The sequence below is a fragment of the Dicentrarchus labrax genome, unplaced genomic scaffold, assembly GCF_905237075.1.
Source record: "Dicentrarchus labrax unplaced genomic scaffold, dlabrax2021, whole genome shotgun sequence".
Lineage (NCBI taxonomy): Eukaryota > Metazoa > Chordata > Actinopteri > Moronidae > Dicentrarchus > Dicentrarchus labrax.
Genome location: NW_026136717.1, coordinates 5,393,041 through 5,418,774, shown reverse-complemented (window position 1 = coordinate 5,418,774; position 25,734 = coordinate 5,393,041). Strand labels below are relative to the sequence as shown.

Below are 25,734 nucleotides of genomic sequence, written 5' to 3'. Positions count from 1 at the left end.
CGGGGACGGCCAATCACACAAGAACCGGCAGAGCCAATCGAGGAGCTTGTGGGCGGTCTAAACTAAGGGAAACAGGCTTCAGCTTGAGCGGCCGTTTACCGCTTGGTCCTAGTGCTTGACGAGTCTCTGTTTACTATAGCGGAACATTTTTTTTGGACGGTACAAACTGCAGGGGACCGAAACAGCCCAAGATCGGAGAAATTGGATGTGTGGCGTGAGTGCGTGTGAAATCAGGCAAAACAGTGTGTCACACGGCGAAAGCGTGAGAGTTGGCAGCTCTGCTAATGTCAGCATGCTCATGCTCACAGTGACTAGGCTAGTACACGTGTGTTAACAGTGCATACAGTCAATAAATTATCTAGCTAATTGTCAGTTTACATCCATGTATGTTGGAGGGCTTATCAACAGTTAACAGATACTAATAGTTAAATCAAGTCATGTTATCCAATTCTGATTTAGAGAAAATAATTGATGCTTTTATTCCATTCAATCTAGTCTGTTGTAACTCTCTCTACATGAAGTTTTATAACTAGGTTCGGGAACAAAGCCTTGCACTCATCTGAATTCTGCTCAAAACGTACTTAAGCACACCTTGTCCGTTCACTCCCTCCTCGACTCAGTTTCCATATCCCTCCACCCGAACCCTTTCATTCCTTTTTTCCCCATCTCTCTTATCCAAATACAGGAACCACCTGCGCTCTCTACAAGAGATACAAAGAGACAGCTCCCACACTCAGTCTCACAACCCACTCGGTTCCCTCTTACCATCTCGCCGAACCCCTCCATCCATCCGCCAACACAACCAGCTTTCTTCCATCGATTTATCCCCCACCCCCCTTCTGATACCCCTTCATCCCTCAACCTTCAACTCTTCATCCCTGAACTCTCATTTCTTCATTCCTCAACCCTTCAAAAAAAAAAATGTGTCTCACGTCTCTGGTGCAGAGTGCTGCCGCTAGAATTTAAACTGCCACTATATATAGAGAACATATTACTGCAGTCTTCACATATCTGCATTGACTACCGATAAGGTTCTGAATCAGTTTTAAGATGCTACTGATTACTTTGAGAGCATATAAAGGTATACATTGCTGACCTTTTAAAGTTTTATGAGCTAGAATTGAGCCTTAGATTCATGGCAACGGCCCTTTTGGTTGTTGTACAGTCGAGGCTCAAGACTAAAGGAGACCGCACTTTCTCTATCAGGACGCCTGTAGGAAAGTATGCCAGCTAAATCTGTTTCATCTTTTAAATCCCTTCTTAAAACACACTTTTATAAACAGATTTGTAAATTAACTTACATCATTTTGTGTATCTTGTGTGCAAAACAATCTCCCTCTGGGATAATAATCAAGTTGAGAGTAGAAGCTCAGACTTGTACTCTGGAAATGGTTCGGATAGATGTACAATTTCAATTTCAGGCACTCATGAAGAAGCCTGAGTTACATTAAACATGTACACAAGTAACTTTCTTTTTTATTTGATCATTACAACATAAAATTCACATACATTAACACTTGCAGGTTTTGGTTTAAAAGTGATAAGGATAAATGAAGAAAGTATGGGACTGTCTTGATCATGAAAGACCATGAGAGACTTACATATACTGGTTATGTCAAAAATGTAATTAACTTGTATGTACTAAAGACAGCATTATAATTTGAGATACAAAGCACAAAAGCATCACTGATGTACATATTAGTGATGCTTTTGTGCTTTGTATCTCAAATTATAAGGTTGTCTTTAGTACAGTGCAATTTAATTTTATCTGCAGACCACAAAATTGATCTCAAACTTACATCCAAATCTACATTACAACTCAAAAGAGGCACACAGAAAATGCTGTCTTACTCAGAATCAAAACTACAAATGTGATATGTCCACTTCTACTTCTTTACGCTGTAGTACACACACTCACTCCAGGTTGGATCCCTCTGTCTTCTTGATCTCTTTGTCAGTTTGACGCTTAAAGCAGCATAATAGAGGTTGTCTGCATGTTGGTAACCCTGCTAATAAAATATATAGCACGTATAACATAATTATTTTGTTTGTTGCATAAATTAAAACAATATTAACAACATATCAACTGAATTTATTCACCTCTGTATTTGCTGTGGAGGGAGCTGGTGATCTGGTTTGAGATTCTGGTTGTGTAACAGAAAAAGCTCTTTATTCAAAATGTTCAGTGAATACAAGCTGTCAGATTCAAACAGTAACAGTTACCTGAAGATTGGCAACTGTTTCCTTTGTTCATCATGCACACTGAGAAAGCCAGTAAAACAACCAGGATGGTGGTGAATGCTGACGCTCCTCTCCAGAAATACAGCAAGTCAGCCTCATCTGTATAGAACCAGATATCACAAACACAGCTTATAACATGCTTTCTTTTTTCAGAAAGGATAACTTCTGCAAGAAAGTTACTTACCTTCAATGTCCAGCTTGGTCCCGTCTCCAAACAGTATGTGTCCACATGAGGCAACAGCACAGTAGTAGGTCCCAGCATGAGAAAGATTCAGGCTCTGCATTGGCAAGTTGTACACACAGGTGTGTGTTTGTGTGTTGGGTTTCCTCTCACACTGATCATTCCTGCCTCCATGGGTGTAAATGAGTCCTGGATGAGATTCTTCAGAGGTTTTGAACCAGTAAACACTGTGTTCTCCATCACAGGTCCCAGTGTGTACTGTACAGTTCAGAGTCACAGAGCCTCCTGGCTGGATGCTCTCAGATGCTGACTGATGGACCGAAGCTGGGATGTTCAAACCTGAACCCTCTACACTGACAATAATGCTCTCAGAAATGTCTAATGTGTATAAAAAGCAACTTATGCAGTAGTAAGTAGCTGAGTCTGAAAGGTGCAAATCTGTGATTGTCAAGTAATTTTTACCATTTTCAGTATCCAGTATGAAGCGTGGATTGTTCTCGAATTCACCATAAAAAGTGCCATTTTTATCATACATGTAGAAGGTAGAAATGAGCCTTGGTTTCTGTCCCAGAGGTTGTTTGTACCAGTAAAGTCTTGCTGCAATATCGCCTTCATAGAAACAGTGCAAAGACACATTGTCTCCAACACTTGCTGATACAAAACCAATCTCTTCATAACCGGACGAGGAGAATGTCAGAGCAGTCGTCTGAGCTGAAGGGAAATAAATAGGAATGTAGAGTTAATGTAATGTAATAAATGTCAATATCAGAAACATTTGTATGAGATCATATACTCTAACATATAAAAGTCACTAAAATGCAACTTACCTATTTTCCCCAAAAACAGACAAGTGAGACAGAAAGCAAACACTGAAGATGCCATCGTGTTCAAACTGCTGTGTAAAAAGAAAAGAAAACTGATGGTTTCTCTACTTTTTAGAGACAGGGCTATGTTTGATTGGCCAATCTGTTGTGACGCTCGACTGTGTGCCCTACTTACCAGACATCACATGTTCACTGACACAGTCTTGGTTTTTGTAAAAAAAAAAAAGGTTCACATGGTGAGAGATAAAGGAAGTTCTTAACCTCTCCACATCTCGGCATTACATTTAAAATCAGTGTAAAATTAATTATCTTAGTTTTTTCCATTTTTAGTAACAGGTAAAAAGACACAGCAGACTTGTTGCTGTTTTTTGAAAGAGTTTGACGCTTTGGGCGGCATAATCAGGAGTCATTGAGCTCCATTTACCTCCACTGTACTAGACTGGCAGCAGAAGACAAATAAAATCTGTTTTATCTTCATGAATAACTACCACTTGGCATAAAGTGGGACATACTTTTAACATTTAAATATATCGATATAATCATATAAATCTGACCTGATAAGGACCCTGCTGCTGTTGAGGGTTTACGTTGGCTTTGCCTTAGACCTTACGTCCTGCTGAAAACCACAAATGTGACTTCCACGAAAGAGGCAATACAAAAAGCAAAAAGTTGGGTGCAATTTGTTGTTCATAAAACAGTTTCACCCTCACCAGTTCACAGTCAGCAGGGTAGCATTCTGTCTGCGTACACAATACGAATATAATGGAGATCCATTTATTTGTCTCGAATAAAGAATCACACTGTGGTAAATTATATCCTGTGGTCTCGGGGGAGTGGTAGCAGCATGAGTGTACAGGATTTCAAGAATTCAGTCTAGATCAGGGTTGACAATCATTTTGGTTCATCGGCCACATACAGTCTATTTTGATCTCAAGTGAGCTGCAAATCCCTCGCACATTAACTTATGAAAAGCAACAACTCCAAATTGTTTGCTTTCTTCTAGTGCAAAGGAGGATCACATTCTAAAAAGGTTCGCAATTTATGAACCATCCATGTGCAAATCCTTTGGCAGGACAGTTTTGGCAAATGTTCCATATGATTGACACTAAGGGCCCTATCTTGCCGATCTGAAACGCAAGTATCAAACGCAAAACGCAAGTAGCTTTGTGGGCGGATCTCGGGCACTGTTGCTATTATGCCAGCAGGATAAATGACTCTTGCGCCCGGAGCAAATCTAAAATGGGTTGGTCTGAAGTAGCTACATACACAACGTGCAATAAACCAATCAGACCGTCATCTCACATTCCCTTTAAAAGCAGGCGCGCTTGTTCCATGGCGGATTGCTATTATAATGGCGGATTTGCCAGGCGCACGCCAGGAGCGGTTCACAGCCGAGGAGACCCACGTTCTCGTCAGGGCCGTGAAAGACCTTTCATGACATTATTGACATGAAATAAATGTAACACAGCCATACAATAAATCTAAACAATGTAACGAAGTTTTGCAGGAAGAAGACCCTGGCCTCGGGAGCAGTGTGCACGGGCCGAGCAGTGCTCAAGGGCCAGCTGAGGAGGGAGCAGCGCCAACACCAAGGTGCAGAGGATCCAGACCCACTACTCGCCGGAGGACCACCCGTTCCTGCAGCAAACCGGGTTTGACATGCTGGAACGAGAGCTGTCCGGGATGCGGCAAAGTATTAATGCCCGTCTTGACCAGGTGGCGATGTTGCTGCTGCCTCTCAGGCGCATCCCCTCAAGTCTGCGCCCTTAAAATAGCATCTGAATAAGCGCCACTGACTTTAGACTAGGTTTTTCCTGGTCTGTGGCAGAATTGTTTTCTGAAACAGCAAAATAGCACCAGGGAACGTTTGTGCCGGAACATGCCTCCTGTTTTCGCCGAACCGCCCCCCCGGAGCGCAAGTTCATTCCCTAATTTAAGGACATGCATCGGTGGAGGGAAAATTCCAATGTGCGTCAAGTGCAAAATAGGAATTATACAAGCGCAAGTGTACAAAGTCAATTACGCTGAGTGCAAGCTAGAGCCCTCAGAGTGAAGATAGTGTGTTATTAGAGACTCACTGTCAAAAGATATAGTTACTCTAGATGGCATTACCTTGGCCTCTAGCACCACTGTCAGGAATCTTGGAGTTATCTTTGATCAGGATTTGTCATTTAACTCCCACAAAAAGCAGAACTCTAGGACTGCCTTCTTTCATTTACGTAATATTAGAAAAATTAGACACATCCTATCACAGACAGATGCAGAAAAACTAATCCATGCATTTGTTACTTCAAGGCTGGATTACTGCAACTCTTTATTATCAGGTTGCCCCAATAAGTCCATTAAAACGCTCCAATTAATTCAGAACGCTGCAGCACGAGTACTGACAGGAACCTAAAAAAGAGATCACATCTCTCCTGTACTAGCTTCTCTGCATTGGCTCCCTGTAAAATGTAGAATTGAATTTAAAATCCTCCTCCTCACCTATAAAGCTCTTCATGGTCAGGCCCCTTCATATCTTAAAGAGCTCATAGTACCCTATTACCCCTCTAGAACACTACGTTCTCTGAATGCTGGGCTACTTGTGGTTCCTATAGTCTCTAAAAGTAGAACAGGAGCCAGAGCCTTCAGTTACCAAGCTCCTCTCCTGTGGAACCAGCTTCCAGTTGTGGTTCGGGAGGCAGACACCATCTCCACATTCAAGAGTAGGCTTAAGACATTCCTCTTTGATAAAGCTTATAGTTAGGGCTGGATCAGGTGAGTCCTGAACCATCCCCTTAGTTATGCTGCTATAGGCCTAGACTATCGGGGGATTTCCCATGGTGCACTGAGCTCCTCCCTTCCTCTCTCTTTCTGCACTCATTCATGTTCCATTAATGCATGTTACTAACTGAGATAACTTCCGTTATGAATTGGCGCTATACAAATAAAACTGAATTGAATTGAATTGAATATTATGTAATGGTATAATGTTTCTGTTTTGAAATGCAAAGAAAAATCTGTTTTGGTGTAAGAATCCAATAAAAACATTTTGTGATCAAACTAAAATAGGTAGTTAGACATTATTTTAAAGGGGTGGGGTTACCAGTTGATAAATGACAAAAAGAGGGGAATATAATCATAAATGTACATTAATCAGCACACAAGGAAGCAAAAACTCAACAAACAAAATCCAACACAACAGGAAGAAATAAAAGCGTTTGGTTATTAAAAATAATAACTCGATGGTTGTGGTTTCTGGAAGATAGTTGAATATTCTGCCAGATTAGTTCCGATTTGTGTTGGAGCTATTTGAGGAGAGGTCCACCAGTCTGTCAGTAGATAGGGGCTTACATGAGGCCTTATGTAGGATGGAATATATTGTTGAGACAAGTCCACTGGGGATGGTCAGAGCTGTTTGAAATGGATGTTTGGGCAGTGGTATGTTCCACGGAATGTGGAAGGAAGGCCATAAGTGTGCATCTTAAATTTACCATAAGTATATAAAAAGAATATACTAAGTGTATAAGCAGAATCATCAAGACCAATGGAAGGCAGCTTGTTTATTAAAATACTATGATCAACAGCATCAAAAGCATTGGACAGATCTACAAAGAGCACAGTACCCATGTTGCTTTTTATGAAGTGAGTTCCTGTCTCAAAGATCGGTATCGGGCCGGTCAATTGATTGTATATTAATCCCGATCAGATCTTTTGTTTTCCATGTCACACAGGTGTTTTTACTTGCAAAGCTTTCATGTACAGCAATGAGTTCTCTGCTGCCTGTCTCTCCTCCACTCTGCTGAGCTCCGTGTGTCTGTCTGAGAGCAGCGATGTAGTGATACTCCAACACAGGCTGGGCTCGGCACTTGCTCGGAGGAGAGACAGGGCGGCACAGAGCTGACACAACCATGTTCACCACGCCGCTGCAAGTGTAACAAAAGCACCACGAGGAAAAAGCTAATAAGAGTAATGTATTCATGTAATCATTACTAAATGATGTACAGATGACAAAAATAAACAGTCAACAGAATAAAGCTATTCAGGCAGCAACAAACACTGAAGTGAGACATTAAGTGTTCCTTAACAGCTTGGATGCAGGCAATTTCTTTGTAGAGCTATTTACTTGTTAAGCATATGCATTGGAGTGATTTTCATAACTTTACTGTACATTAATTGTGCACTGTGCAAGTGTATTATCTAGGAAAATTCAAGTATTGGATTGACTCGAAACGGGATCGGTGGAAAAAAATCTTGATCGGGGCATCCCTCGAGTTTCCAGTCTCATCCACAACAAGCAACAGTTATTTCCTGTCCTCTGTGGATGAAGGACTCTTTAAAAAAGGCACCTAATGTATTATTGTTTTTGTTTTCGACAATACCTGCGCAAGGAAACTATGGTATGATGATGCCAGGGAAAGATCATGGTTACGCAAACATTAAACAGTGGTTAAGGAATTAGGCAGGAAATGTACTTGGTATAAAGCTTAGGAAAAGTGTAAAGAAAGGCCAATGTTACCTACACGTCTGTGACAAGATGTGAACGCCTGTCTTGCCCTGAAGACCAATGCAATATACGACCATCCACCCCCAAGAAATAAAAGGCATGAAACATTAAATGCACAGTTCTACTGCTTCACCCTGGAGTACACACATTCATTATTGGTGCTGTTCCTCTGTCTTCTTGATCTGTTAGGTAGGTTGACACTTAAAGCAGCATAATGGAGGTTGTCAGCGTCTCTGTGACCCTGGAAACAAAATATGTAGAATTATTAGAATATTGATCTTAACTGAATTTACTATCCGTAAAACAATTACATAAAAAATCAATAAGTTGTTTAAGTGGTAATTAATGGATTATTAAAATAAATTTCACCTCTGCATTTGCTGGGACGGAACCTGATAATCTTGCTTGAGAATCTGATTGTGAAACAGATTTTAAAAAACACACGTGCTCGTTAGTTCAAAAGTTAAATTCAATGAATACAAGCTGTCCGATATAAAAAGTAACAGTTACCTTTAGATTGGAAACCGTTTCTTTTGTTCATCTTGTACATTGAGACAGTCAGTAAAACAACCAGGATGGTGGTGAAGGCCAAAGCTCCACTCAAGAAATACACCAAGACAGAAAAGTTCACCTCATCTGTAGAGAGACAGACAGAGGTGTTGGCTTTTAACTCTATGTTCATCTTAAGTTTGAGGGGCTAAGAATGTATTTATCAAGTGGGACAACTTATGTTTGAAAGCCACTTACCTTCAAAGTCCAGCTTGGTCCCGTCTCCAAACAGTATGTGTCCACATGAGGCAACAGCACAGTAGTAGGTCCCAACATGAGAAAGATTCAGGCTCTGCATTGGCAAGTTGTAGACACAGGTGTGTGTTTGTGTGTCGGGTTTCCTCTCACACTGATCATTCCTGCCTCCATGGGTGTAAATGAGTCCTGGATGAGATTCTTCAGAGGTTCTGAACCAGTAAACACTGTGTTCTCCATCACAGGTCCCAGTGTGTACTGTACAGTTCAGAGTCACAGAGCCTCCTGGCTGGATGCTCTCAGATGCTGACTGATGGACCGAAGCTGGGATCTTCCAATCTGAACCCTTAACACTGACAGTAGTGCCCTTCATAAAATGCAAGACAGCTGTACAGCTACCTGTTGCGCAGTAGTATGTAGCTGAGTCTGAAATGTGTATATTTGAGATCTTCAGGTGATATTTATCATTTTCAGTATCCAGTGTGAAGCGGGGATTGTTCTTGAATTCACCATAAAATGTTACATTTTTAATATACCTCAAGAAGGTAGAGATAAGCCTCGGTTGCTGTCCCAGAGTTTGTTTGTACCAGACACGCCATACTGAATTATCGCCTTCATAGAAACAATGCAAAGACACACTGTCTCCAACATTAGCTGATATAAAACGTCTCTCTTGACCAACAGATGAGAGCAATTTCACATCAGTCGTCTGAGCTGAAGTGAAATGAGAGACAAAGCAAATACACGTTACTTTCATGTGACAGAATTCAGTGTAATTATTACATTAGAAACATTAGCCACATTGCTATGAGGAGTGATCATACAATAAAAGATACAAACTGGATGAATAAATACACAACTCACCCATCTCTCCCAAGAACAAACATGTCAGATAGAAAGCAAACTTTGCAGACGTCATCATGTCCAAGTTGTCGTGCTGAATGAAGGAATACTGATAGTTCTCCTCTCTTCAAAGACCAGACTGTGTTTGATTGGTCGGCCTGATATAACGCTGTATGACAGACAGGAAACCCAATCACATGCTCAATATCACCTATAGTGCAGCATTTTTACTGTTACTATTCTGTGAGTTAATCTAAGTTGTACTCTGTTTAGTATTTGATGCTAGTTATATCTCATAGTTATTGTTTGTAGGGACTTAATGTGCATCTGTGTGAGAGTGAAAACACTTTTACGTCCTCCTTAAAACCACAATAAACGCTGCACTGACACAGATACAATGCTACAGGACTAACAGTCTACATGATAGCAGCTCTTTGAGGCTGTGCTTTGAGCTACATGTTAACCTCAGCATGCTAACAAGGTCATGTAACAACAAGCTTGTGTTTAGCAGGTATAATGTTAATAGTGCTCGCTACCTTAGTTAAGTGTGGTAGCACGATGACATTATCAATTGACCGGTGATTCCGCAGTATTTGACAGACAGAACAGCTCGGGTATAGGCCAGTACTTTCATCATTTACTCACTTATTGTGGTGGGTGAGGTCACTGTGATAAAGGTGGTGCCAGCAACCACTCATGAAGAAGCCTGAGTTACGGCATCCAACATATGCACATCAGCAAACAATCAAATTAAATTTTGGCTGCAGAACAAATAAAAGCTGTAAAAGTTTATTTATTTTAAATAAATCAAAATCTACATTACAACCCAAACAAGGCACAAAGAAAATCCTGTATTACAAATGTGATATGTCCAGTTCTACTTTTACACTATAATACACACACTCACTCCAGGTTGAATCCCTCTGTCTTCTTGATGTCTTGGTCAGGTTGACACTTGAAGCAGCATAATAGAGGTTGTCTCCATTTTGGTAACCCTGGTAACAAAATATGTCACATATAAAATATGTATCACATATGGCATTATTATTTTGTTCCTCACATAAATTACAACAATGTGCAGCTAAATTGTCCAATAACAATATATGAAGTTTTATAACTAGGTTCAGGAACAAAGACCCCGCCTTGCACTCATCTCATTTCCGCTCAAAACTTACTTAAGCACACCTTATACATTCACTCCCTCCTTGACTCAGTTTCAACATCCCTCCCCCCAAACCCTTACTTTCCTTTTTCCCTGTCTCTCTTATCCAAATACAGGAACCACTGGGGCTCTCTACAAGAGATAAGAAGAGACGGCTCCCCCACACAGGGTCTCACAAGCCCTTTGGGTCCCTCTTACCATCTTGCCGAATCTCTCCGTCCATTCATCCATTCTCCAACAAACCCACCTTTCTTCCATTCGTTCATCCCTCATTCCACCTAGATCCACCAGAGAGCGGCACAGGAAGTCATTCCCGCCTGTGGCCATCAAACTGTACAACTCCTCCCTCAGAGTGTCAAAACTCTGAGTCATTCGTCATTAAACTGGTGCTGTTAATGTGCAATAAGTCGATTAAGTGCAATATCCGGGTCAAGCAATACTGTGGAATATGTTTACACTTATGTTAAGATTTACATTTACTTTGTACTTTATATCTCTTAGGCTCTTATTATATTGTGTTAGACATTGTATATAAATACTATTCTTTAACGTTGTGTGAGTGGAACAACTGTAATGAACAAATTTCCCCCTGGGCATCAATAAAGTATTTCTGTTCTAATTCTGTATCATCTGAAGATCAAAGTGTGCCATGAATATATTGATCACTATTGACATAGAATGGACATATGAAAGCACATACATGATTAGGTTTGGTTGAACTTAACTGAACCAGATCTGCAAGGAAACTGTGTTATGTGTGATGGCAGAGAAAGGTGATCTGGTGGATGCCTGGTTTTCAGTAGATGTAAGCATAAGAATGGACATTGCTATTGTCATTTGGAAATGATTTATGTAGTTTAGTGTAAGTAGCCGGCAGCCCAAGAAAGATATGATTTGAAAAAAGTATGAGGAGAATCATCAAGACCACTGGACATTAGCTTATTTATTAAAATATTATGATCAACATCATCAAAGGCAAAGAGTGCAGCACAATGTTATTTTTTATCAAGTGAGTTCATGTGTCAAAGATATCGGGCTGATCAAGGCATTTTTTTTATCTAATCGGTATCGGCTATATTAAACCCCTGCTTGGAGGAGAGACAGACGGTGGTGGAGAGCTGACAAAACTACACTGCAAGAACAACAATAGACCCTCAAGCAATAATCATAAATGTACATTAATCAGCACACAAGGAAGCAAAAAATCAACAAACAAAATCCAACACAACAGGAAGAAATAAGAGGATTTGGTTATTAAAAATAATAACTCGATGGTTGTGGTTCCTGGAAGATAGTTGAATATTCTGCCAGATTAGTTTCTGATTTGTGTTGGAGCTATTTGAGGAGAGGTCCACTAATCTGTCAGTAGATAGGGGCTTACATGAGGCCTTATGTAGGATGGAATATATTGTTGAGACCAGTCTGCTGGGGATGGTCAGAGATGTTGGAAATTGATGTTTGGGGAGTGGTATGTTCCAAGGAATGCCATAAGTGTGCATCTTAAATTTACCATAAGTATATAAAAAGAATATACTAAGTGTATAAGCAGAATCATCAAGACCAATGGAAGGCAGCTTGTTTATTAAAATACTATGATCAACAGCATCAACAGCATTGGACAGATCTACAAAGAGCGCTGTACAATGTTGCTTTTTATGAAGTGAGTTCATGTCTCAAAGATCGGTATCGGGCCGGTCAATTGATTGTATATTAATCCCGATCAGATCTTTTGTTTTCCATTCACACAGGTGTTTTTACTTGCGAAGCTTTCATGTACAGCAACGAGTTCTCTGCTGCCTGTCTCTCCTCCACCCTGCTGAGCTCCGTGTGTCTGTCTGAGAGCAGCGATGTAGTGATACTCCAACACAGGCTGGGCTCAGCACTTGTTCAGAGGAGAGACAGGGCAGTCTCATCCACAACAAGCAGCTGGAGCAGTTATTATCCCGTCCTCTGTGGATGAAGGACTCTTTGAGAAAGGCACCTAATGTATTGTTGTTTATGTTTTCAACAATACCTGTGCAAGGAAACTATGGTATGATTGATGCCAGGGAAAGATCATGGTTATGCAGTAAAATGAAATAAACAGTGGTTAAAGAATTAGGCAGGAAATGTACTTAGTATTAAGCTTAGGAAAAGTGTAAAGAAAGGCCAATGTTACCTACAGGTCTGTGAGATGTGAACGCTTGTCTTGCCCTGAAGACCAATGCAATATACGACCATCCATGACTATCCAAGAAATAAAAGGCATGAAACGTTAAATGCACAGTTCTACTGCTTCACACTGGAGTACACACATTCATTATTGGTGCTGTTCCTCTGTCTTCTTGATCTGTTGGGCAGGTTGACACTTAAAGCAGCATAATGGAGGTTGTCAGCGTCTCTGTGACCCTGGAAACAAAATATGTAGAATTATTAGAATATTGATCTTAACTGAAATTTAAAGAACTATCCGTAAAACAATTTCATAAAAATAAATAAGGTGTTTAAGTGGTAAATAATGGATTATTAAAAATACATTTTACCTCTGTATTTGCTGGGACGGAACCTGATAATCTTGCTTGAGAATCTGATTGTGAAACAGATTTTAAAAAACACACGTGCTCGTTAGTTCAAAAGTTAAATTCAATGAATGCAAGCTGTCCGATATAAAAAGTAACAGTTACCTTTAGATTGGAAACCGTTTCTTTTGTTCATCTTGTACATTGAGACAGTCAGTAAAACAACCAGGATGGTGGTGAATGCCAAAGCTCCACTCAAGAAATACACCAAGACAGAAGAGTTCACCTCATCTGTAGAGAGACAGACAGAGGTGTTGGCTTTTAACTCTATGTTCATCTTAAGTTTGAGGGGCTAAGAATGTTTTTATCAAGTAGGACAAGTTCTGCTTGAAAGTCACTTACCTTCAAAGTCCAGCTTGGTCCCGTCTCCAAACAGTATGTGTCCACATGAGGCAACAGCACAGTAGTAGGTCCCAGCATGAGAAAGATTCAGGCTCTGCATTGGCAAGTTGTACACACAGGTGTGTGTTTGTGTGTCGGGTTTCCTCTCACACTGATCATTCCTGCCTCCATGGGTGTAAATGAGTCCTGGATGAGATTCTTCAGAGGTTTTGAACCAGTAAACACTGTGTTCTCCATCACAGGTCCCAGTGTGTACTGTACAGTTCAGAGTCACAGAGCCTCCTGGCTGGATGCTCTCAGATGCTGACTGATGGACCGAAGCTGGGATCTTCCAATCTGAACCCTCAACACTGACAGTAGTGCCCTTCATAAAATTCAAGACAGCTGTACAGCTACCTGTTGCGCAGTAGTATGTAGCTGAGTCTGAAATGTGTATATTTGAGATCTTCAGGTGATATTTATCATTTTCAGTATCGAGTGTGAAGCGGGGATTGTTCTTGAATTCACCATAAAATGTTACATTTTTAATATACCTGTAGAAGGTAGAGATGATCCTCGGTTGCTGTCCCAGAGTTTGTTTGTACCAGACAAGCCATACTGAATTATTGCCTTCATAGAAACAATGCAAAGACACACTGTCTCCAACATTAGCTGATATAAAACGTCTCTCTTGACGAACAGATGAGGACGATTTCACATCAGTCGTCTGAGCTAAAGTGAAATGAGAGACAAATGAAATACACGTTACTTTCATGTGACAGAATTCAGTGTAATTATTACATTAGAAACATTAGCCACATTGCTATGAGGAGTGATCATACAATAAAAGATACAAACTGGATGAATAAATACACAACTCACCCATCTCTCCCAAGAACAAACATGTCAGATAGAAAGCAAACTTTGCAGACGTCATCATGTCCAAGTTGTCGTGCTGAATGAAGGAATACTGATAGTTCTCCTCTCTTCAAAGACCAGACTGTGTTTGATTGGTCAGCCTGATATAACACTGTATGACAGACAGGAAACCCAATCACATGCTCAGTATCACCTATAGTGCAGCATTTTTACTGTTACTATTCTGTGAGTTAATCTAAGTTGTACTCTGTTTAGTATTTGATGCTAGTTATATCTCATAGTTATTGTTTGTAGGGACTTAATGTGCATCTGTGTGAGAGTGAAAACACTTTTACACCTTCCTTAAAACCACAATAAATGCTGCACTGACACAGATACAATGCTACAGGACTAACAGTCTACATGCTAGCAGCTCTTTGAGGCTGTGCTTTGAGCTACATGTTAACCTCAGCATGCTAACATGGTCATGTAACAACACTAGAAAGCTTGTGTTTAGCAGGTATAATGTTAATAATGCTCGCTACCTTAGTTAAGTGTGGTAGCACGATGACATTATCAAATTAACAGTAGTAAGTAGTTAGTTAACCCAAAAAATCTTGATGGGGAAATCCCTAGAGTTAACTATTTCATCCACAACAAGCAGCTGGAGTAGTTATTGTAATGTGAAAAGGTGTCCTGGCCTCTGTGGATGAAAGGCTCTTTGAGGAAGATACCCAGGGGCGCCACCAGGAATTTTGGGCTCCATGACAAAAAAATCTAATCGGGCCCCCTCTGTGCAGCTGTTGTCACCACATCTCTAGGACCTAACTGTCCCATCAAAAGCTTTACATAACTCTAATTAAAAGCTTGCAACTGTCTTGCTTCTTGGAGTTCAATGGTAGTAAAAGCACAATATTTACTGCTGGTGATTTGTACATGCATGCAAGTCTGCATACAGTATGCAGTTCACTATTTGATGCCAGATTAAAAGCAACCATAAAAAATGTGCTAAAGGCCATCTTTTACAGTCTCAATGAATTTTTATTGTAACCATGACAACATGGTTGACCAAAGACACAGTGCACTGATGTGCTGCAGATGAGATGTTTGTGGAGCGTCGGACGCAGTGCTCTGCTGCGCGGGTCACCTTGACTGTGCCTATGCTTGGAATTAGCAGGCCTCCATTGTTTTTCAAGATCAGCAGGATTAGATTATATGAGAATTTGTCATGACACTAACTTTACAAAGATGGTCAGGAAAATTAAACACTGATGGTATCACTCCTTCCTTTAAACAAGTTGACTGTCCAGTCCTGTCAAAGTCTTGTGGTTTGAAGTGACAGCTGCAGGCGACTGAACGGTCCTTTGGGACAAAATCTCTCCTCCTGAGTGCTGCTGCCCACGCCTGCCTCTTCCATTTATCTTTTGGAAACCGACACACAAAACAACTCCATCTGAACAACACTCAGTTCTCAGTGTAGCTACAATTCAGGTACATAACTTACATTAGCAGTTAACGTTAATGTTAGTGCCATGAAACTGATTTAATAGATAATTTAGGAATAACATGGCCTACTTAGGACATTTATATACAGTGGCTGATTGCCAAATGTCACTTTCATCATCTTACTGATGTCTTATTTACAAAAACATCTTTTGTTTTCTATTCCTGACATATGCTAGTAATAAGCTACTTTCATTTATGTTAGCTTAAGAGATACATCAAATTCAACACGTTCATAACAGTCAAATAATATAAAACAACTTCTTACTTGTGAAATGTTATTCCGTGTTTCTTCATTTCGGCGTTTCTTTCACGGGAACATCCGTACGCGGCACAAAAGTCTGGAAGTAAACCGTAAAAATGCCTTCTACCGGCTGTGCCGTGGGCTGTGATAACAGCAAGTCAAAAAAAACAGGACATATGTTTTATAACATTCCTATAAACACTGAAAGGAGACATAAGTGGTTAGTTGCCATTAAAAGGGATCACTGGACTCCCACAGAACACTCCAGACTGCAATGAACACTTCATTTCGGTAAATTAACTCCTTAACTGACGTTAGCTATCGATAGCCATGTTAGCTAGCAACCCTAAGATGATACAATGACATGCCACACAACAATGTTGATGATGACAGTGATTCACAAAATAAGATCACTCACAATTATTTCATTTCCCCTCATCTATATTGCATTATTCGATTTTTGGTCGAGTATCATTACTTATTTCTGGTAGAGATGTAACAAGGAGGCTGCACCAGGCACGTAACTGAAGTGTTCCGTTCGCGTTGTGTCTGCTGTAGCAATTACCTTCCGCTATGATCAGTGAACTGGCTACAGCAGATGTGATGGCCGCGCGTACGTTAAAAAAATAAAAATAAAAAAATAAACTAGTCTTCTAAAAGTATATTTGCGCGTCGCGAACGGAGCGTTTCACTTACCCAGTGTAGCCCACCTGTTAGTCTCAAACACGGTTCATTAATGTGTCACTATATCTCATTCTACCACTGTAGGTCAGAAGAGCGAGAATCCATTACACCCCGACTATGTGCCAACTTTGTTTGATTATCTCACACCTGAGCAACGCAAAAGAAAAAGAAATAGCCACAGCAAATTTGAGCAAATTCAAGCTGTCAAAAGAAGGAGAAGGACGCATGATGTTGGACCGGTGGCACCGTGTGATAACAGCAGTCATATGCAGATTGATGACTGTGGAGAGTTGGTGGGACCTGGACTGTCTCCCTTTCAAAGCTTTTTAATGATTCTAATGAGAATGAGACTGAATTTACCTCTGCACTTTGTTTCATATATATTTCATGTGTCAAAGCCTACTGTGAGCCGAGTTTTTAACAGTACATTAAATGTCTTGCATGATAGGTTGTCTAGATTCATACTGTGGCCCAGTAAGGAACAGATTCAAATTAGTTTACCCATGTGTTTCAAAAATAGTAGTTACAGAAATTGTACATCCATAATAGACTGCTTTGAAATTTTCATTTAGAGACCTAAAAACACAAACATATTCACAATATAAGCACCACAATACTGCCAAGTGCTTGATATCAATAACTCCACAGGGAGTCATATCGTTTGTGTCTCGTGGCTGGGGAGGGCGAGCAAGTGACAGAGAACTGTGGCTACCTGGAAAATCTGTTACCTGGTGATTTGGTCCTAGCAAATCGAGGTTTCACAGTAGGAGAAGCTGTGGGATTGTACAGTGCTCATCTCAAAATACCTGCCTTCACTAGAGGGAAAAAGCAACTGCATCCAAGTGAACTTGAGTATTCAAGGGGGCTAGCAGCTGTTCGAATTCATGTTGAACGGGTGATTGGTCTTGTGAGGAACAAGTACACCATTTTTGAGAGCTTACATCTCTTGACAAGATGGTCAGAGTGTGCTGTGCTCTGTGCAACATTTGCCAATCTGTTGTCCCCTCGCAATAGCATGGGTGTCAGTAACATTGTTTTCCTTAGTGTTACAATGTTAAACAATTGTGTACAAATGTAAATATATCTGAATCTTTGTTTTGTTATACAAGGCTGTTACTTATGAGTTTCCTGTAAAGTTGTTTTGTGTTGGTCTTAGTCTACTAGTTTTGCGAAGTAAACTATCACACAAGTGTGTGTATATTGGTATCAGCTAAAATTAGTTTGGAAATAAAAAATATTATAAAATAAAATTGAAGTAGGCCTATGGCAAACTAAAAGGAGAATGTTTATATTGTTTACCTGTTGCTTCGTTAGATGTAGATCATCAAAGACCTTGGTACTCTCAACCAGTAGCAAGGGAAAGTCCATCTCCAGCCGGGTGCTGGAGTACAGGATGGAAAGAGGAGTTGGCAAGTCCAGTTGCATCACCGTTGTACCTGTGAGAGAGAAACAGAAACAAGACATTTTAAGTGACCATATAAAGTGTCCAGACTATTTAAACTGACCAAAGAAAAAGTGTGCATTTAAATATTCTAGTCCTGTAGTAATTACTCATTATAATTACCCCATGTGTTTTCCCCCTGTCATAACTAAGATGAGTTGTAAAGTCTTATGTACAAGCCACAAAAGAGCTTTTCAGTCTTTCTGTGGAGCAGAGTATCTTACCTGTGGGAGTGGCCCTCAATGACAGACAGGATGGCACTCTTCTTTAGTTTGGACTCCTGCAATTCACTATTATGAAGCGCCTCAAAGAATGCCTGGCAGTCTTTATCTGACGGTCTGATATCAGGACCACCAGGACCTTGATTTTGACGGCTTGAACATGGCTCTTGTTTATGAAAGAAACTGATGTTGCAGATCTCTTCATATGGGACCCCTGTGACAGAGTTCATACTTGTCTGAGCCCAAGCACAGGGCTTCTCCGTGCAAGCCTGCCCGTTTTTAGTATCAGCAGCAGCCAACACAGAGTATAGAAGAGCTGCTGCATGAGAGCAGACCTCTCCTAGGCCTGCCTTACAGGTGCAATGAGCCATAAGTACTGTTCGTCCTCTTGGACTGTGAGCCAGGGATGTGTTGGGGTCACAGAACGGTTTTGTGAATGCTTCACCTTAAGTTAGGAACGCAAATTGCAAATTATAAGTTTAGCAATATAGCCAGACCAATGATGTTTAAGTTAAACATAACATTATCTAAGACTCCTAGCTATTTTCTACATTAAATATGTTTTCGCTAACAAACATAAGGTCAGTTTTAAAAAACGAAATACCATTGGCAATTGTTAATTATTATCCTAGCATTGACCTAGTACTAGCTTTGCCACCTAGCACCACCGAGCAAGTTAGTATCATAGAGTCGTAAAGTTAAGTAAACACATATCTTACCTTTCCTGTAAATAAAAACAGCTTCTTCATCTCCAGATTATAAACTTGAGGATCATTCAACCATCCTGATTTAAAATACATGTACGCTTCAGTGCTCTTATATGCCTTGAGGGACTCCTCGGTGTATGGAGGAGGATTGTGGACGAGGTAGATGTAAATGTCGCCAAAAGACATGTTCGGCAAGTTAAGGACAGATTTCAGCGGGGTCAGTAGTTGATTCGGAAGTAAATACTGATCAAAACCTAAAATATGATTTTTTTTGGAATAGCGTTGCTTTTCTTTGTCAGAGAGATGAGAGATCATCTGACTAACGTTAGCAGAGCCCGTTTCTTTGACGTTTACGGTAACCATTTCCCTGGAATCGGTTGGTGGCGCTGCGGTCCTAAAGATGGCGGGCACAACAAAAAGGTCACGTGATTGATACCCATGTATACAGCACCCCTGAAGACACCTATTGTGAGTTGACCGGTGATTCCGCAGTTTCTGACAGACAGAACAGCTCGGGTATAGGCCAGTACTTTCACCATTTACTCACTTATTGTGGTGGGTGAGGTCACTGTGATAAAGGTGGTGCCAGCAACCACTCATGAAGAAGCCGAAGTTACGGCTGGATTGAACGCACACAAACATAATGTTTCAAACTCAAAGTGCTCCAGATTTTTTATATTTTATTTGATCTTTACTACATAAAATTCACATAAACAAACACTGGTATGATTTATTTCAAATCTAATGAGAGTAAATATTCGAAGTATAAGACAATATTGATCCTGAAAGCCCAATGAATCAGAGTTTCTTAATATACTACTGAAGTCACAAAAATCCTTTACTCATATGTTGTAAAGACAACCGTATAATTTTAGATGGTTAATATGCAAGAAACAAGCAGCATTGTAGAGCTGTCCTGCTTCAGACCTCACAGACACAAAAACAGCATCCTACATATGCACATCAACAAACAGTGAAATTTAATTTGGGCTGCAGACCTAAAAGAAGCTATAAAAGTTTATTTATTTTAAACGTAAATCAAAATTTACATTACAACCCAAAAGAAGCACAAAGAAAATCCTGCCTTACAAATGTGATATGTCCAGTTCTACTTCTTTACACTATAATACACACACTCACTCCAGGTTGAATCCCGCTGTCTTCTTGATGTCTTGGTCAGGTTGACCCTTGAAGCAGCATTATAGAGATTGTCTCCATTTTGGTAACCCTGGTAACAAATATATATCACATATAAAATATGTATCACATTTGGCATTATTATTTTGTTCCTCACATAAATTACAACAATATGCAGCTAAATTGTCTAATAACAATATATCTGAATGGTAATTCAACAGTCATTTTACAGTCAACAGTTTTTATTCACCTCTGAAGATTGGCAGCTGTTTCCCTTGTTCATCATGCACACTGAGAAAGCCAGTAAAACAACCAGGATGGTGGTGAATGCAGACGCTCCTCTCCAGAAATACATCAAGTCAGCCTCATCTGTATAGAGCCAGATATCACAAACACAGCTTATAGCATGATTTCTGTTTTCATCCTAAATTTGTTCGGGAAGTGACAATGAGCATTTATCAGATGCACCAACCTCAGCTATACAGTTACTTACCTTCAAAGTCCAGCTTGGTCCCGTCTCCAAACAGTATGTGTCCACATGAGGCAACAGCACAGTAGTATGTCCCAGCATGAGAAAGATCCAGGCTCTGCATTGGCAAGTTGTAGACACAGGTGTGTGTTTGTGTGTTGGGTTTCCTCTCACACTGATCATTACTGCCTCCATGAGTGTAAATGAGTCCTGGATGAGATTCTTCAGAGGTTTTGAACCAGTAAACACTGTGTTCTCCATCACAGGTCCCAGTGTGTACTGTACAGTTCAGAGTCACAGAGCCTCCTGGCTGGATGCTCTCAGATGCTGACTGATGGACCGAAGCTGGGATCTTCCAATCTGAACCCTCTACACTGACAATAGTGCCCTTCATAAAATTCAAGACAGCTGTACAGCTACCTGTTGCGCAGTAGTAAGTAGCTGAGTCTGAAATGTGTATATTTGAGATCTTCAGGTGATATTTATCATTTTCAGTATCCAGTGTGAAGCGGGGATTGTTCTTGAATTCACCATAAAAAGTTACATTTTTAATATACCTGTAGAAGGTAGAGATGATCCTCGGTTGCTGTCCCAGAGTTTGTTTGTACCAGACAAGCCATACTGAATTATTGCCTTCATAGTAACAATGCAAAGACACACTGTCTCCAACATTAGCTGATATAAAACGTCTCTCTTGACCAACAGATGAGGACGATTTCACATCAGTCGTCTGAGCTAAAGTGAAATGAGAGACAAAGCAAATACACGTTACTTTCATGTGACAGAATTCAGTGTAATTATTACATTAGAAACATTAGCCACATTGCTATGAGGAGTGATCATACAATAAAAGATACAAACTGGATGAATAAATACTCAACTCACCCATCTCTCCCAAGAACAAACATGTCAGATAGAAAGCAAACTTTGCAGACGTCATCATGTCCAAGTTGTCGTGCTGAATGAAGGAATACTGATAGTTCTCCTCTCTTCAAAGACCAGACTGTGTTTGATTGGTTGGCCTGAAATAACACTGTATGACAGATAGGAAACATGATCACATGCTCAGTATCACCTATAGTGCAGCATTTTTACTGTTACTATTCTGTCTAAGTTGTACTCTAAGTGTTTGGTATTTGATGCTGGTATAAACTATTGGTTATTGTTTGTAGGGACTAAATGTGCATCTGTGTGAGAGTGAAAACACTTTTACACCTTCCTTAAAACCACAATAAACGCTGCACTGACACAGATACAATGCTACAGGACTAACAGTCTACATGATAGCAGCTCTTTGAGGCTGTGCTTTGAGCTACATGTTAACCTCAGCATGCTAACATGGTCATGTAACAACCCTAGAAAGCTTGTGTTTAGCAGGTATAATGTTAATAATGCTCGCTACCTTAGTTAAGTGTGGTAGCACGATGACATTATCAATTGGCCGGTGATTCCGCAGTATTTGACAGACAGAACAGCTCGGGTATAGGCCAGTACTTTCACCATTTACTCACTTATTGTGGTGGGTGAGGTCACTGTGATAAAGGTGGTGCCAGCAACCACTCATGAAGAAGCCTGAGTTACGGCATCCTACATATGCACATCAGCAAACAATCAAATTAAATTTTGGCTGCAGAACAAATAAAAGCTATAAAAGTTTATTTATTTTAAATAAATCAAAATCTACATTACAACCCAAACAAGGCACAAAGAAAATCCTGTATTACAAATGTGATATGTCCAGTTCTACTTCTTTACACTATAATACACACACTCACTCCAGGTTGAATCCCTCTGTCTTCTTGATGTCTTGGTCAGGTTGACACTTGTAGCAGCATAATAGAGGTTGTCTCCATTTTGGTAACCCTGGTAACAAAATATGTCACATATAAAATGTGTATCATATATGGCATTATTATTCTGTTCCTCACATAAATTACAACAATATACAGCTAAATTGTCCAATAACAATATATGAAGTTTTATAACTAGGTTCAGGAACAAAGACCCCGCCTTGCACTCATCTCATTTCCGCTCAAAACTTACTTAAGCACACCTTATACATTCACTCCCTCCTTGACTCAGTTTCAACATCCTTCTCCCCGAACCCTTTCTTTCCATTTTTTCCTGTCTCTCTTATCCAAATACAGGAACTACTGGGGCTCCATACAAGAGATACGAAGAGACCGCTCCCCCACTCAGGGTCTCACAACCCACTCGGTTCCTTCTTACCATCTTGCTGAACCCCTCCGTCCATTCATCCATCCGCCAACAGACCCACCTTTCTTCCATCTGTTCAGCTCTCACCCTTGCTTCCGATACCCCTTCATTCCTCAATTCTTATTCCCTTTATCCCTCAACTCTTCATCCCCTCTTCCCTCATCCCTCGACCCCTACCCTCATCCTTTCATCCCTCATCCCTCGACCCTACCCTCATCCCTCGACCCCTACCCCTCATCCCTTCATCCCTCATCCTTCAGTATACCACATCTGTTCACATTCAATAAATATGCAATAAACTTCATATTTCATACATCTGATGACGTGGTCGTTGTTAGTGGAATCTGTATAGAGCAAGATATCACAAACACAGCTGATAGCAGGCTTTCTGTTTTCATCCTAAATTTGTTTGGGAAGTTACAATGAGCATTTATCAGATGCACCAACCTCAGCTATACAGTTACTTACCTTCAAAGTCCAGCTTGGTCCCGTCTTCAAACAGTATGTGTCCACATGAGGCAACAGCACAGTAGTAGGTCCCAGCATGAGAAAGATCCAGGCTCTGCATTGGCAAGTTGTAGACACAGGTGTGTGTTTGGTTGTTGGGTTTCCTCTCACACTGATCATTCCTGCCTCCATGGGTGTAAATGAGTCCTGGATGAGATTCTTCAGAGGTTTTGAACCAGTAAACACTGTGTTCTCCATCACAGGTGCCAGTGTGTACTGTACAGTTCAGAGCCACAGAGCCTCCTGGCTGGATGCTCTCAGATGCTGACTGATGGTATTCACAAATGCATAGTCAGAGTACTCCATTTCTATACTGGTGAAGGCATAAATGACTGTGGTAGAGGTCATACTCATACTATGAATGCTTCAGACAGCTGTAAACCAACAGCAACACTGCAAAGTGTACTTGATGCATAAGTGTTTGGAAGGTAATGTAACCCAAACAGTAGCATAGTGAACTTTAAGGCTGTCATGCTTTTGAAATGGTATCTTCTGTTTGGACAGCTTGGCCCTTCTTACAGCAGGTACTGTCTGCACTGTCAGGTCAGTAAAGTAGACATGGGTACTGTATGATTCAATCACTGAAGGCCAATAGAAAAACCTTCCTGGTAGTAGATGTAAGCATAAAAATGGACATTGCTATTTTCATTTGGAAATTATTTATGTAGGTTTATATATTATATTTATATTTATATTCATATAAGTAGCCGACCGCCCAAGAAAGATATGATTTGAAAAAAGTATGAGCAGAATCATCAAGACCAATGGACAGCAGCTTATTTATTACAATATTATGATCATCATCATGTGTCAAGGATATCAGGCTGATCAAGATTTTCTTTTTAAGTAATCGGTATCGGCTATATTAAGTCCCTGCTTGAAGGAGAGACAGACGGTGGTGAAGAGCTGACAAAACCACACTGCAAGAGCAACAATAGACCCTCGAGCAAAAAGCCAATAAGAGCAATTTATTAACGTATTCCACACTAAAGATGTACAGAAGCCAAAAATAAACACACAACAGAATACAGTTCATTCAGGTAATTCAGGCAAAGGCTACATGAAGCAACTAACACTGGAGAGAGGAACTAACCCTAGAAAGTATCAAGGCCAAAATGATTACAGAGAGGGTTTGTTCTACTTTTTTAATATATTTACTTGGTGTAAAGCTTAGAAAAATGTACAGAAAGGCCAATGTTACCTACAGGTCTGTGACAAGATGTGAACTCTAGTGAAGTCCAATGCAATATATGGCCATCCACCCCAGAAATGCAATATGTCCAGTCCTACTGATTCACACTAGAGTAAACACATTCATTATTGGTGCTGTTCCTCGGTCTTCTTGATCTGTTGGGCAGGTTGACACTTAAAGCAGCGTAATGGAGGTTGTCAGCGTCTCTGTGACCCTGGAAACAAAATATGTATAATTGTTAAGATATTGATCCTGACTGAAATTTAAAGAACTATCCGTAAAACAATTACATAAAAAATAAATAAGTGTTTAAGTGGTAATGAATGGATTATTAAAATTCATTTCACCTCTGCATTTGCCTCGGAGGAAGCTGGTAATCTTGCTTGAGAATCTGATGGAAACACAGAAAATCAAAAGTTATATTTAATGAATACAAGCCGTTAGAAACAAACAGTACCAGTTACCTGAAGATTGGCAGCTGTTTCTCTTGTTCATCTTGTACATTGAGACAGTCAGTAAAACAACCAGGATGGTGGTGAATGCCAAAGCTCCACTCAAGAAATACACCAAGACAGGAGAGTCAACCTCATCTGTAGAGAGACAGACACAAGAAACAGAGCTTTCAGCTTTTAGCTCTGTGTTCATACAAATTTAGATTGGAAAGTGACCATAAATAACTATTTATCAAGTAAGACTAGCTCTGCTAGAAAGTTATTTACCTTCAAAGTCTACACTGACAGTAGCGCCCTCCGCAAATTCTAATTCATATGAATTATGCTTTGCGCAGTAATAAGTCGCTGAGTCTGAAATTTGGAAATCTGAGATCTTCAAGTGATTTTTACGATTTCCAGTATCCAGTGTGAAGCGTTGATTGTTCTTGAATTCACCATATAAAGTGGCATTTTTACCATACATGTAGAAGGAAGAGATAAGCCTTGGTTGCTGTCCCAGAGTTTGCTTAAACCAGTAAAGCCATGTTGAAGAATCGCCTTCATAGAAACATTGTAGGGTCAACTTGTCTCCTGCTTTAACTGATAAAAAACCACTCTCCTGATGAACAGATGAGAGCAATTTCACTTCAGTCACCTGAGCTGAAGTGAAATGAGAGACAAAGCAAATACACACGTTACCTTCATGTGACAGAATTCAGTGTAATTATTACATTAGAAACATTAGCCACATTGCTATGAGGAG

General features: G+C 40.2%; 5 protein-coding genes and 1 long non-coding RNA gene across 7 annotated transcripts in view; 1 reads left to right on the top strand and 5 right to left on the bottom strand.

Moving 5' to 3' along the window:
• Window positions 1-25,734, bottom strand: part of LOC127349594 (uncharacterized) — a 46,677-nt gene that overhangs the window by 20,760 nt on the left and 183 nt on the right. Inside the window, exons 2-6 of the mRNA XM_051375460.1 lie at window positions 25,260-25,631; window positions 25,005-25,130; window positions 24,888-24,931; window positions 24,638-24,754; window positions 23,378-23,616 (exon numbers count right to left, since the gene is read on the bottom strand). Of these exons, the coding sequence (XP_051231420.1) occupies window positions 23,378-23,616; window positions 24,638-24,754; window positions 24,888-24,931; window positions 25,005-25,130; window positions 25,260-25,631 (898 nt within the window). The remainder of the gene's footprint in view (window positions 1-23,377; window positions 23,617-24,637; window positions 24,755-24,887; window positions 24,932-25,004; window positions 25,131-25,259; window positions 25,632-25,734) is intronic.
• LOC127379333 (uncharacterized) lies at window positions 1,457-3,374 on the bottom strand. 2 transcript variants are annotated; one of them, XM_051428796.1, is made up of 5 exons: window positions 3,250-3,374; window positions 2,426-3,133; window positions 2,224-2,340; window positions 2,101-2,144; window positions 1,457-2,009 (listed from the first exon to the last, which is right to left on the bottom strand). In XM_051428796.1, exons 1-5 carry the CDS (start codon window positions 3,302-3,304, stop codon window positions 1,887-1,889), a joined length of 1,047 nt encoding a protein of 348 aa, XP_051284756.1. In that variant the 5' UTR covers window positions 3,305-3,374; the 3' UTR covers window positions 1,457-1,886. The 2 variants fall into 2 exon arrangements, with proteins under 2 accessions (XP_051284756.1, XP_051284757.1); XM_051428797.1 differs by having other exon boundaries at window positions 1,457-2,006.
• Window positions 2,433-20,968, top strand: LOC127379336 (uncharacterized). The gene is made up of 3 exons (XR_007888288.1): window positions 2,433-2,544; window positions 8,599-8,685; window positions 20,855-20,968. It is a non-coding gene; the product is annotated as an uncharacterized LOC127379336 (long non-coding RNA).
• On the bottom strand, window positions 6,796-10,035 carry LOC127379328 (uncharacterized). Its single transcript, XM_051428785.1, has 6 exons — window positions 9,965-10,035; window positions 9,341-9,488; window positions 8,480-9,190; window positions 8,243-8,368; window positions 8,102-8,145; window positions 6,796-7,973 (listed from the first exon to the last, which is right to left on the bottom strand). Exons 2-6 carry the CDS (start codon window positions 9,396-9,398, stop codon window positions 7,854-7,856), a joined length of 1,059 nt encoding a protein of 352 aa, XP_051284745.1. The 5' UTR covers window positions 9,399-9,488; window positions 9,965-10,035; the 3' UTR covers window positions 6,796-7,853.
• LOC127379326 (uncharacterized) lies at window positions 11,470-14,321 on the bottom strand. The gene is made up of 5 exons (XM_051428783.1): window positions 14,243-14,321; window positions 13,382-14,092; window positions 13,145-13,270; window positions 13,004-13,047; window positions 11,470-12,869 (listed from the first exon to the last, which is right to left on the bottom strand). Exons 1-5 carry the CDS (start codon window positions 14,298-14,300, stop codon window positions 12,750-12,752), a joined length of 1,059 nt encoding a protein of 352 aa, XP_051284743.1. The 5' UTR covers window positions 14,301-14,321; the 3' UTR covers window positions 11,470-12,749.
• LOC127379335 (immunoglobulin kappa light chain) lies at window positions 19,683-21,606 on the bottom strand. The gene is made up of 4 exons (XM_051428800.1): window positions 21,510-21,606; window positions 20,649-21,359; window positions 20,406-20,524; window positions 19,683-20,246 (listed from the first exon to the last, which is right to left on the bottom strand). The coding sequence occupies exons 1-4, from the start codon at window positions 21,565-21,567 to the stop codon at window positions 20,127-20,129; spliced, it is 1,008 nt and encodes a 335-aa protein (XP_051284760.1). The 5' UTR covers window positions 21,568-21,606; the 3' UTR covers window positions 19,683-20,126.

Bases quoted from the DNA above. Each gene is read 5' to 3' on its own strand.
- LOC127379328 (XM_051428785.1), bottom strand. From the start codon at position 9,398: ATGATGACGTCTGCAAAGTTTGCTTTCTATCTGACATGTTTGTTCTTG. The intron at 8,369-8,479 runs GTAAGTGGCTTT...GTCTCTCTACAG, and splicing joins GACCAAGCTGGACTTTGAAG to ATGAGGTGAACTTTTCTGTC. The intron at 7,974-8,101 runs GTGAAATTTATT...TTTTGTTTCCAG, and splicing joins CCGTCCCAGCAAATGCAGAG to GGTCACAGAGACGCTGACAA.
- LOC127379335 (XM_051428800.1), bottom strand. From the start codon at position 21,567: ATGATGACGTCTGCAAAGTTTGCTTTCTATCTGACATGTTTGTTCTTG. The intron at 20,525-20,648 runs GTAAGTAACTGT...GGCTCTATACAG, and splicing joins GACCAAGCTGGACTTTGAAG to ATGAGGCTGACTTGATGTAT. The intron at 20,247-20,405 runs GTGAATAAAAAC...ATTTGTTACCAG, and splicing joins ACAGCTGCCAATCTTCAGAG to GGTTACCAAAATGGAGACAA.
- LOC127379333 (XM_051428796.1), bottom strand. From the start codon at position 3,304: ATGGCATCTTCAGTGTTTGCTTTCTGTCTCACTTGTCTGTTTTTGGGG. The intron at 2,145-2,223 runs GTAACTGTTACT...TTACACAACCAG, and splicing joins AAACAGTTGCCAATCTTCAG to AATCTCAAACCAGATCACCA. The intron at 2,010-2,100 runs GTGAATAAATTC...ATATTTTATTAG, and splicing joins CCTCCACAGCAAATACAGAG to CAGGGTTACCAACATGCAGA.
- LOC127379326 (XM_051428783.1), bottom strand. From the start codon at position 14,300: ATGATGACGTCTGCAAAGTTTGCTTTCTATCTGACATGTTTGTTCTTG. The intron at 13,271-13,381 runs GTAAGTGACTTT...GTCTCTCTACAG, and splicing joins GACCAAGCTGGACTTTGAAG to ATGAGGTGAACTCTTCTGTC. The intron at 12,870-13,003 runs GTAAAATGTATT...TTTTGTTTCCAG, and splicing joins CCGTCCCAGCAAATACAGAG to GGTCACAGAGACGCTGACAA.